Below are 12,930 nucleotides of genomic sequence, written 5' to 3' on the forward strand. Positions count from 1 at the left end.
GAGATTCTATTTGCATAGCTTTGATGTCTCTGTGGGGTTTCCATAAAACCATATTTGAACAACAACAGTGCATTCTGTTTAAAGCCCTTTTCGCTTTTATTGAATTGATGTTAAAAATCCTTCTGAGAAAAGAAAAAAAAAATCACAACAACCAAGTTGAGATGAAACACAGGATTGACTGACAGAAACAGTACCATGAGATACACATTGAAGGTCTTTGCACATACTGTATATCCTTATTGATGCAATGAAATGATCTGATAATGCAGATAATTGTTTACTCTAAAAGGAATGATTTTGCCTCCTCAAACTGTAAATACATTGTATTTTACTACTACAGCTTCCATGTATTGATTTCTTGTTCTACAAAGATAAGCAGCAGCAGCCAAAGTCCTGCTGCAGAGCTGTTTGAATGCAGAAACACAAGACGATGGAAATTATATGAAATCACTTTATTCTCAGAGTGTGCGGTGATTCCATTTTTGCAGAAAGGTTACAGACTGAAACATCTGTCTAAAATGGCATGCAGTGAGGCTAACAGGTGGAGCTTCGGAACACACAGAAGACACGTAACGATTTATCAACAACCTTGCCTACGTCGCACACCATAAGCATGCATACATTTTGTCAACAAACAGGGAGTTGGGGAGAGAAGGAGGGAGAAGGATGAGAAGATTTCTGCAGTACAAAAAGAATTCACTAAATTAACATTCTTTTTTTTTTTCTTCTTAAAAATACAAACCACCAGCAGACAGAAACAGGACTGGCTACAGACAATAAAGAAACTAAATACCGCACAGGAGTAAGCATCTTCTCAACAAGTACAAAACAGAGTAAGACAGATGCAAGGAGAGCGATACATCAGACAGTTACATTCAAGTCACATCAAAGGAGTACTTTTAATGGCATATTTATCAGGCAGTTTCTTATTCATATTAATGGCTGTATGAGTGGCACAAATGAGCGACGTCCGATTAAACTGGAGTCTACTGGACTGCTAAATATTGATTACACATGACTTGGGCAGTTTATTTAGGCAGTGGTCTATAAGCCATTTAGAGCGCAATCAATCAATTTGCATTTACAAGATAATGGTAAATGGATTTATGACGGCGTTATGGACAAGATGTGAAGGGTGATCTGTTTTCAGGGCAAACCACTTCACAAAGGGTCACTGGTAGCCTGAAGGTCTGCAATCTGCTAGTAAAGTGTTAAATATAGATCAACATGGGCAGTAATTCTAGCTTCTGGAATATTCTTGGGCCAAACCAGAAAATTGAGATTCAAAAAGAAAGAATTGTGTAGGCTTGAAAAAAAAGAGTAGTAATTTCACTCTTTGCAGAGAAGGCTAATTATACTAAGAGAAGGCTAGTTTCGGTTCTGCTAAAACTAAGAGCTAGAATACCTGAGAATTTTAAAATAAACCAGATATGCGTTAAATAAACAACATGGAAAAATCTTGTCTAAGTCTACTACTACCAGAACTATTCTTTGGTTTGATTGGAAAACTGCTCTGAAAATGGGTCTGAGTGTTTTTGATGCATGTAAACAACTATCAGTTTGCTAACTATCTGCTAACACAGAGGCTGGCAAAGGCAGTTTTACAGAGTACGATAACAACACTGGGAGTTCAATAAATGTGCTCTATAGGTGGCTTAGATGTTATCTTCATATATTCAACATTATTACATAGCTCACAAAGCATTTATAAAAGCTACATTTCCCTCATCTATGCCACAGGAATGCACACGTTTTGAGTAATATCAGTGTTTAGCTAGCTGAATAGAAACACTGACGATACGCTTAATGTGGGATTTTCTTCTATACAAGGTAGCTCATAGTACTTTGCATTTACTTGGTAAAAACAGGAATCTTAACATTATGTTATTTTTTTCTAGCTTTCATAGTGTCGGAGTTATCTTCTTTGTTGTGATGCACTCGTAGGCTAACTCGTAGGCTACTGTAATTTTGTGTGTTGCCAGCACGAGTCTGTTGGAATGTCGGAAATATCTGGAATGTTTGAACAAGACACAGAGGAATGATGAAGAAATAAAAAACAAGGCATATGGAGAAACATTAGATTTCATCCTCTTATGATTCTTTTTTTTTTTTTGTGCGACTGTATTTTCCAGCATGACAGACTGAACTCTACAGAAAGCAGGTAAACATTATCTGTTGATTGGTTATGAAGCTTTCATGCTTTTTAAAAAGACCCTCATTATTTAATCTTATGTCTCTGCATGTATTGTAACTGCCTACCTTTAGAGGAAATCTTTTAGTTGTGTTATTTCGAACACAAACACTGCGTGTGCTAATGGTTCTGTTACCTGTGACTGAACATTTCTTTAAGACACAAAACAAAAAGTCCCACCTTCCCCCTTTTCTCTTTTTTAATCAAATATGTCTGACTTTTAAAAAGGCGTCACTATGTAGACACGCCTGTGCCTTTTACATTAACTAACACATTAAGTTTAAACACATAACAATGAAGATTGTCTGTTATTGCTGATTTGGGACTTCACTCCCATCAGTTAAACCAACGGACAATGGAAAACTTCATTTTCGAACAATATATTGCACTATTGTCACTGTCTGTTCACATATATTGTGTTCACAACTTAGTTGTGTTTTTGAAGTTTCTTTTTCTTACAAAAACGTGATGGAGATGTCAAAAGAAATCCAATTATACTAGCCTGAACTAAAGATCTGGAAGTCCTACAGCAAAAAGCAGAGCGAGTGCCACAGGACATAAAACAACAAACAGGTAAAGCAAGTGAATTTATCGTATCAATTCCATCTAACTTCTTGGAGACAAACTTCATATTGGAGAACATTTATAGTTTCCCCAATGGAAGAACATTTCAGATACCTACTGTACATAATGGACGTCATGTTTATGGAGTAAAAATGGAAAACCAGTTATTGCCTCAAATATCAATGTAATTTTGTGTCATCGTAACGAATGAAATGGCTGTCATTTTTGTAATTCACTTCACAAAACCTACTGCATGCTTAAAAATTAAAAAAATAATAATGATGTAAAAGCATTATTTCTAATGAACTCCTTCACTTTCTGGTTTACAGATAATGTTTGACTCCACCAGCGCTCATATCACACAATCACAATAAACCCATAAAAACATAAGGGACAAGTGATGGGGTGAATCCTCACAACGGAGAACTAATAAAAATGTAATAAGTATTTATATACACTGTATGTATCAAATATTAGCAAGAACATAACAGGAAAATTCAATCAAATTTGATATGATTTGGATAATTTCTGAAAAGTCAAAAATATGGCTTATACTCTTATTCATCTCGTTATATGTCACATTTCACTTTTATATATTTTCTCTTTTTATAACCCGAGGCTATTTACAAACTAAAAGGGTGGATGATGGGTGATTTCTGGCCTGGAAAGCATGACATATAATTTGCCCTTAAGTAAAGATCTGCGCAGGTGTGACATACTTTTAAAATGCAGTTATAATCACAGGTTATTCTCTCTGTAAGAGATTTTAAAGTACATATCACCATAAGGGATCAGGTCATTTAAATTAAGGGCAAATCAATGCACATCGCTCAAGTCCAGGACGATTAGAAGTTGGGTTGAAGGTGAGGGTTGGGGTTGAAGAAAAGGGTGACTGTAGGTTTGGGCGGGGGTAGTCGTACAGCATTAGTCTTAGTTTGATGAACGTTGGAATAAGTTTTATCACATAACATCCAAAGCACTGTTACTTTTTATTGAACATATCCATGAGTGGGGTTGGTATGAACTTCATGACCGTGTCCACGATGCTCTCCTCTTCCTCCTCGTCCCCACAGCCTGTGGGAACCGCCTTTTTCGGACGAGTGAGGCTGCCCTCGGAGGCCTGCTCCATCGCAGCTGCTGCCTCGGCTTCCTTCTCCTCCTTCTTCTTGATGCCGTACTACACAGCAAGGAAAGAGAACAGGGAATGCTGTTAAGGACCAATCTGGATGTTCCACTTCAAGGACAACAGCCTATTCAAATTGGGCGCGAACCTACCGAACAGCCACTGGCGCCATCGTACAGTATATGATTTTTATGCAGTGAGATCACCTTTTCTCTTTACTTCAACATTAAGCAAAAGTTTGGCACTCGGCCCCCGCTGCACATTATCCTGTGAATGCCGAGACTGACTTTTAAATTTTCTCTGAAAACAGCAGTGCATGAGACGTGACATGATCATTACATGCATATGAGGTGAATTGGTTTCAAACGATTAGAAGCAGAGTAATTCTCATTTTTCCCTTTGCACAAATTAGCAGATGCAGCTTAATGAAGTTTAAGCACCGTTTATTGCAAATTTACAGGGCTTGGATCTCAGAAGAACTCAGCTGGTGGTCGAGAGAAAATTATTTAACATAACTGCTGGCTGCACTAACTTCTGTTGAAGTGTTTTTTAAGCACATAATTGTAAACGTTGTAACAAAACCGCAGTATCATGGAAATATGTAAGCCTGCACATTAATTGCTATTGTTTGCAAATTAAAAGCTGAGTTGCTCTGTCTGATTAACCGGTGATTCTGCATATTTTGCTTTGAGTCAGATACACAAACTCTTCTTTTCTGGCAACAGGCCAGACAATTACACAAAAAAAAGATACTTTGGTAAAACAAAGTTTTGCACAGCAGGAAACAAACAAGTCCAGACAAGCTCAGACAATTTACCCATAATGCTGCATGTCAGTCTGAACACTTCTTTTCTAATTGAGCTTGAAGGTTCAATGAATCCAAGCAGATGGTGAGCAGAGGATAATTATTTTAGCTGGAATATAATTAGAAACAAATATTTCTGGCAGCTTGTGTTTTTTGACGAAGAGAGTTCTGGTTTCATGTTTGCCGTTGTTGGAGCCATTTGTGGGCATGCAGAAGGGTGTTTAATGGATATCTAACCCACCCTCAGGTGAACACCACAGTGGTGTTTGGGAAACGCTCATTCACCTTGTAAAGAAAATATGGTCATCAGTTTAAAACAACAAACTCTTTTCACACAATCGTCTGTGCGGCAGAGGCTATACTGGTCATCCATTAACTACAAATTCAGACAACTGTGAACCTCTTACACCCAACCATCTTCGACAACTCAGGATTAAATACAACTTGCCACCAGGCTTATTCAAACCAGAGGATCTATTACAGGATGCAGTTGGATAGAAATACAATATGCCTGTTTTGTTCAAGGCATGGTGGGTAAGAGAGTACGACTGATGCAGCAAAGACAAAATGGAACCGTGCTAGGAGAAATTTTGAGTAAGAACAACTAACTAGATGTGCCTCAGCAGTCGACTACAGTAGATTTGTGTGCATGTGTGGTCCCAGTTGTAGAAAAAAATCAATACAGTTGGACTTCAGGAAAAAGGTCTCAGGTCATAGGGACGTCAACATGCTGAGGGAAAGGTTCATCTTGTGGCAAGGACGCGGGAAATGAGCTGGATTCTAGCATGACCTCTTTGCTGCTCTCCAAGGAACACGTTAATGTGATTCTGGAGCAATAAATATCTGAAAGGGAACCTGCTAGTGTTCATTTCTGCTGTGAAGTTGTGCATGGGGCCATGTGTGTATCTCTAGAGGACGAGTGCTGTTGAGAACAGCAAAGTCACTGACTTTAAACGCCATTGTTTTCTATTTAATAAATTCTGCATGCAGCTAAACTTTACCATCCTTTCATCAAGTTTTGATATTTCGTACAATTCCCTTAAAAAATGGATTGTAAGCGATGGGCTCAAGCCTCCAAAAAATAAAAAACATCCTCAATTGAATGAGTCATCCTGCAGCCATTTGGACTCATTTTCTTCCAAATTCTCAAAACCATTTTTGCTATTTTGTGACCTTTCTTTTGTAACTCTAATCTTAATCCTTAAAAGCAAATTATCATTCTAGTCAATATGGGTATGCAGGAAGCTGCAGTAAATAGACTCGGCAGTGAAAGACAAAGCAGAACATGTTTTACACTCTGATCAGTATTTTTGGGATGCTTACAGCTGCAGCTAGTACTCATCACATGAATGTGTAAATGATTTAATTTATTGTTTTGTTGAGAAAAATGAATGGCAGTAGCTTTTCCTTACTTTGACCAAGTGCATTGGCTCAGTATTAGCTGTATAGACTAAAAGCCATAACTTGTGATTGACAACTAAACTAAGACTGTTTATTATTAAAATTTGTTTTGGATTGAAATGTAATTGCAGGCCCCTGATTTGCCAAATTAAATGTGATTGACAATTACCTCTCCCATTTAAAGTCTCCAGCCTGCAGGGACACAGTACACCTCAAATGCAGCAGGAGCACATCAACGCCTCAGTGTTGAGTCTCCCTGTTTCCTTCAGATTAGAAGGACGGCTGCATTTAACATGTAATTGAAAGAAAACGTTGATGTTTCACAACCAGAGCCTTTCATATTGTATACTTTAGCTGTAGTGGATGTGTGAAAGCTTTTTATGTCTTTGCTGTATTTGACAAGAGTTTGTAATTGTAAATATAACAGCAGTACCCCTGAATGTGTGCCATGTTTGAAGAATAGTATTTGAAAGAGTTTGGTTAATGTACAGATCAGTCTGAATTATGTCCCTAATGGCTCCTCATACTAATTCAAAACAGATGCTTCTTAAAGAGAGAGCAGATTTAGAATTGTCGATGATGAGGAATCATACAGTATGCTTCTGCTCACTTTGGCTACAAAGACTAATAGAGAGGTAGACAAACAAAGCAGATCTAGGTGACCACAAATTTTAACTCAAAACTTGGTAGAGATTTTGATTTTTTGCTTTATTGTAAAAAAAATAAACACTGTGGTGTTGACTGATGGATATCTCCTTTGTACATCCTTCTGCTCCCTTGTTTGTTCTCTGTTTTCTCTTCATGCCGCTGTGATTCTTTCTCTTGCAATCTGTCAAATTCTGTCTTCCTCTCTCCCGTTCACACTTGTTTCACAGCGACACAGGCCTGCATCAGTGGAAGTGAAGACAGTCACGCTTAGTCGGTCCTTCTCCACTCGCTATAATCAAACACTTTCCAAAGATATCCTGTCATATCGCTCTGTCGCCCTCCTCCCTTTTCTTTCACGACTGTGCCAAAGACAAACCAAGAATCTCTGAGTATTCAGTGGAGTGTGCAGCCAATCCTCAAACTCCAAAGACGGAAAGTTTTCAACTCAGCTTGGCCTTAGGGAGTGTTCAAGTCAGATATTCAATTAATTATAAGCAATGTCAAGATGAATATTCATCTACATATAAAAGGGCTTTGATAAATCCATGCTTACTGTTTAATTAATCTGTAGTAAAATGTTAATCAATGGTATCAAATACAAGATGGGCTTGCAAAGAGAAAGAGTGACTCTTAACAAAGTCCTGTTAAAGCTTTTATAACTGAAATTCATTTGGATGCGAAATAAAAAAGCAGGTGTGCATTGTTTCAAACTCAATAAAATCTTAAGTTTATAAAGTAACCTCGGACTCTGGTTTCGTTGTACCTTATCTCTGATGCCCTGTCGGACGTTTTCTCTCTCTGCCTCCATTTTTGCATATTTGGCCTTCCTCTCCTCCTCTTGTTGCCTCAGCGCCTCTTGCCTTTCTTCTTCTTTTTTCTGCGCATCTGGATCCTTCTCCTCCTCCCCACCGAGCATCTTGCCCATGTCTTTGGTGGCCCCTGTTGTTGATGATGACAGAAAGAGAGAGAGAGAGAGAGAGGGAAATGCGATGAGTTCAACAAACATCAAGCAGAAACCTTTGGCCAATGACACTGGCAATTCAGGATAATTGTGAATAACAGATCTCAGCAATCAGATGTTGCTAAGCATTTGGTGTGACTGTGGAACATCTCACATTGAAATGATTCAGTGGAGATGTCTTTGTATTTCAGTTCTCTTTCATGCCAGTAAAAGAGCAGCTTGATCAGCCCTTGACTGAACCAAAGACAAAAGAGTCTGACAATAAAAAGAACAAGAGGTGAGCCCCACGAACAAAACGCTTGAGATAAAAGAAGCCGCTATAAATCATTAGCTAGTCTCTTGATTGCCTTTGTGCTGCTCATGGTGGTACATTTTTATCTCAAGCTAAGCATCCACTTGGACATTGGGTCAAGACCTATAGGAACAAAAGGGTTGGAGTGTCGTACAAAGGACAATAATAAACAAATTGGATTGTGCTATTGATCCCTTCATTATATACGTCTTTGTTGAAAGCTTTAAATGCTAAGATGTTGTAAAGCAAATATCCCCTATTTGCTCTGGAGCAGTCAGTTCATAACACAAATGTAAATCTTTCAGGTTTATATAATGATAATAAAATCTATAAAATGCCATTTTACTTGGTTTTCCTCTTTAAACATGTTTTTGTCAACAGACCATCCACAAGAGTTCTCAGGCCGACATAAGTACATGCATTTTTATTTACCATGTTTCCTTTAGTCATATGGAGTATTTGTTAAGAGCTTCAGGCATCAAATGACATACTTCATGTCAACACATGCCTGGTGTTGCTTCCCAGGCTGGGAATAATATGAAACAATTTATATCCAGTTTAAGAACAGGTGTGTCCTCTACTTACCAGCCGCCTCTTAGAACGGAGGTTAAACGCACTGCACTTTTTCACCGTTTGTTTTTGCGAGTTTAAACGTAAACTTTTGTCGCCAGCTATTCTGACAGGTTTGTTTGTTACTGTGTTGTGCCAGTGAAACATTGTACAGATGTGGATAATTGAGGACTTGGTCTTTCGTCCATGCTGCTGTGTTGATCATGTCAACCACTGCCTCTACACTGCTCCCTACTGTTAATGTGCATGCTGAATCTTACAACCACGTAGAGTGTTCATTTTTGAGGACCTGCACAACAATTGCTTGCTTTAGTTGTTGGAAGATGTAAAGTCGTGCTGTTTTGTACATGATGATGACAAATGTTAACATAAACACAATATAACCATGCTTATTAAAAAAAAATACTTTAACTGTCACACTCTGATTTGCTCCAAGCGTTTCATGGAAGAACTAGCAGAGCGTACTCTCATTTCCCCTAAAGGAATAAAAACAGTGTGGTTTAAATGTCATGAATAAAACCCTTAGGAAAAATCATGTTGGTATTTAACCATTTTAATTATAACAACTTGAAGGGCCAGAGTTGAAGAAGTTGCACATAACCTTGATATAGTGCACTGTCGTTGTGTTCTCACATCAGAGACATTAGCTCCTCTTTCCAGTTCAGGGGTTGGAAACAAGCCAGAGCTCTAACAGATACCTGATGAACCCTTGAACCCACCCTGACTCCATTCTCACTCCCATCTCACAGGAAAGAAATTAACTTTTAAAAAATCTGGACCTCCTGAACCACACCTGGTTCTCTCGTGCTCCCGCTCAGACTCCAGCTCTCTTCCTCTCACTAGTTACGCATCCTTGTGTCTGTGCTCCGGTCTTTACTTGCCCACTACGCTGAGGCTTGCAGGCTCTCTGGAGGGACGACTCAAAGACACAGCCATCTGCTTGAGCCGTGAAATTGATGAGACAGCAGCGACCTTGAGGTCTTTGGCTGCGGTCCGAACTTGCCATGTTGACGGGCCAGGACAGGACAAGGCCCGGTCCTTGGTCACACAAAGCAGAGCAGCTACTAATTAATAAACAGACATGTTGGTGTTTTGTGTTTTTACAGGAACTTCCTTGTGTACTGACAACAGGACATGTTGGCATGCAAAGAGTGCATTACATTCATTATTACTTGGATTTTCCATATCGATTTAACAAAATCAAATAACATGATTATGATGAGTTGCCAAGCTCTACATTTTTTGTCACTAGTCCTTTGCTTGCATAATGTTTATGTGTATCCACAGTTTTTTTTTCTTTATTCTAAAAAAAATCTATAATAATAATGATAATAGTTTATACAAAAAAACTCTACATGGCATAGACATGAATGATTTTACATAGTATGAAAAGAAAGCTCCATTTTTTTTCTTGTTTTCTAAGCTGATCTGAGTTCATGAAAAACATATTTATGTGCCAGAAATCTGTCTGTAAAAGGTTATGGGGATGTTTTTTTCTTTCCTTTTTTGTTTACTCCCGATTGGATCTTTTTTGTCTTATTGGTGGTTTTCCTCAGTTTTCTCATCACAGTTTAAGTAGCTCATTAGGCTCAGGAGTTGTTTTTCTTTGCTATGTTTTTATAACCTAGAAATGATTCATGAATTAACCACCTGTTGTTAGTCATTCATGAAGAAAAGGCTACATTTGTCACCATGCTTTAACACAGATCACCTTCATCTTCGTTAATGTGGACAGATTGTAAATTCGATGCAAATTCTTTTTTTTTTATCGATTTCAGTCAGCTTATTTCATGACGTTGTACTGTCTTATGCTAAGTTTACTTTACCTCCTGTTTCCATATAAAATGCTTTTACTTTGAAAGAAATGAAGAACCTCTGGTAGGTTGAAAATCACAACGTCACCACAGAAGACATTATCTTGTTATGGATGAAAAAAGTAAATGAAAATAACTAAATGGAACGATTAAAAGTGAAATGTCTGATTTCACAAGGTGGATATTAAGTCTTTAAAGTAAAATGAGACATTTAAAGGTGTCGTGTTTCCATCATTCCAAAAGCAGGAAGAACATAACAACTATGCTCCAAAATGGACGGAATGGCACGCGATAAATAAAGAAAAAAGGTATGCCATCTTTTCGGACCTTAATCATATCACAATTTATGCGTAAAAGCTAGTTTTATTATTAATGACATGGAAATTAGCGTGCTGAAAAGCAGAGCCGTGAGAGTTCCTTTCTTGCAGGAACTCTCAAAGGAATATCTCTTAAAGATTCTTGTTTGCTCCCTGAGCTCTGCCTTTGGCCAAACTAGAACAGAATGAATCTGCTAACTCTTTTCACTGACTTTAGAGAGGAGATTTTCCTGACTTGTGTTCACAGTGATCTTTTCAGAGGCTCAGTCGACGCCTGCTGAGAATACTCCTCATGTCTACAGGGATAATACATTAATCTTTGGCCGAGCTGAACAGGGAAACTCTGAAAATTAAAACTTGTGAAACTTCGGAGCCTGCCAATTCAAATTAAAAAAAGCATTACCCACTTTGTCTCTTATTCCAGCCTTAATATGTCGTTCTACTTTCTTGCCATAATGGACCATTCTCACTAGAACTGAAGTGATAGAGAAATGCATGCAAAGTCAACAACAATATGAGTGTATGATGCAGTAGCTTTAAACTCTGAGAACAGAATCTGTTCACTTCGTACAGTTTAGAAAATGTTGCATTAGTCTGAATGAAAAAGCTCTAATTTCAGGCAGATACAAGTCTTATCTCTGGTCCACTGTTACAGTTGATGCCACTTTATCATATCTCCATGCCTCTACCAAAACTCCACATGACTAATCTCGATGCTCAGGGCTAATTAGCTCGTCTGATTGTGACAAAGTTGCTGTGTAGCCGAGTGAGACAGTTGCTGTTCCCAAAAGTCTTAGTGTCATGAAGCGCTACCAGCTGTGGAAACTGGGAGCTGTAAGCACAATGAGAAAGCTCCAGAGGCAGAGCTCAGAGCCATGGTTACTGTGAAAAAAGAAAGACACAGGCGAAACTACTTAATTAGAAAGAGCAATGGATAACTTATTCCAACAACATTCTGAAAAGCAGTACAAGGAAAAGTGTTGATTAATAGCAATGACTACAAATAAGGTTTTAATTAGAGTTTTGAAAGGTGATTTTGAAATGCTTCAGAACATTTTCAGTCTCAAACATCAAGCACATTTATTGTCTTCCATCTAGACAATCCACTCCAATACAAATATATTCAAATTTTATAAATTCAAAATAAAAGGGAGCTTGTGAGTAGTAGGTTGGTTCGTAGGTTTGTAAGTAATAGACTGTAAGCTTCTTTTACTGTATATGATTTGAATAACTTATAACATGTTTGGTTGTTAATGAGGTCCAACTATTGATTAAAGATTGAACAACAACAACAACAACAACATCATCATTAAGGTCTGACGATGTTTTCATATGGATCAAAGTGGCAGACTGGCTGACTAGAAACATCACAGACATCGCCCTTCTATGCAGCTTTAACCACATTTGAAGTATTTGCAATACCAGACTGTATGCAACTAACCGGCTTAGTGACATTTGGAGCCTGGGCAGAGGGGAGCTCAGTAACCATGCTATCTCACAACAGCTTTAATAAGACATCCAAGGTCAGCAGAAGTCTAAAGGCTCGTGTTAAAGAAAGAAATGTTGACATTTTAAAGACATTGAGAAGTAATGGATGGTCAGCTGACATTGTGGCTTTAAATGTGGAAAGTTAAAAACCAGCTTTAGATTCAGAGAGCGGGATGAAACATGAGAGAAAAGATCTGGAAGTATCTTTTTGTGTGTGTTTGTGTCTGTGTGTAGATGAAGCTCAACTGGGTGTTCAAATCGAGAACAAAATGTACAACTCTAAATTCCCACTTTGCCAGTGTGAATGCAAGAAGAGTGTGTCACAGCAAGAGTGCACAGGTACTGTCAAAGCAAGGAGACTGATCGAGTGTGTGTCCTAAAAGTGCTTTTCATGAAAAGAGGAAATTCCACTTGTGTGTATTGGTGTGTGTGTGTGCATAAATTGCATGTTTCACGCTAAAGGACGAGTAAGACAACATGAGAAGAGAAGACGCTCCTCTGAGGAGCCTAAAGGTACGCAAAGAGTGACGGGGAGAGTAAAAAAGGGATGGGGGAGGGAAGAAAAAAAATCAAGGACAGAATAATAGGGTTAACTACAACATCCTTTCAAAACGCAGAAATGCAAATTAGAGGATTCAACAGAGAAAATGAGTGTGCAAAAGTGACAAGAGAAGAGTGACTCAAAAGGAAGAAGGAAAGATAATGGTATTTAGGACAAAAATTGAAATGATAAGCACAAAGAAAGGACAGCAAGGT

General features: G+C 38.2%; 2 protein-coding genes across 3 annotated transcripts in view; both read right to left on the minus strand.

The window, feature by feature from the left end:
- Positions 1-12,930, minus strand: part of slc49a3 (solute carrier family 49 member 3) — a 285,285-nt gene that overhangs the window by 134,956 nt on the left and 137,399 nt on the right. The window lies entirely within an intron of this gene.
- LOC306829255 (complexin-2-like) overlaps positions 438-12,930 on the minus strand; it is a 49,451-nt gene continuing 36,958 nt past the window's right edge. For both annotated transcript variants that reach the window (XM_079352220.1, XM_079352219.1), the window contains exons 3-4: positions 7,496-7,671; positions 438-3,932 (exon numbers count right to left, since the gene is read on the minus strand). In XM_079352220.1, the coding sequence (XP_079208346.1) occupies positions 3,738-3,932; positions 7,496-7,671 (371 nt within the window). In that variant the 3' untranslated portion in view covers positions 438-3,737. The remainder of the gene's footprint in view (positions 3,933-7,495; positions 7,672-12,930) is intronic.

The sequence above is a fragment of the Symphodus melops genome (genome assembly GCF_947650265.1).
Source record: "Symphodus melops genome assembly, chromosome: 9".
Classification (NCBI taxonomy): Eukaryota; Metazoa; Chordata; class Actinopteri; order Labriformes; family Labridae; genus Symphodus; species Symphodus melops.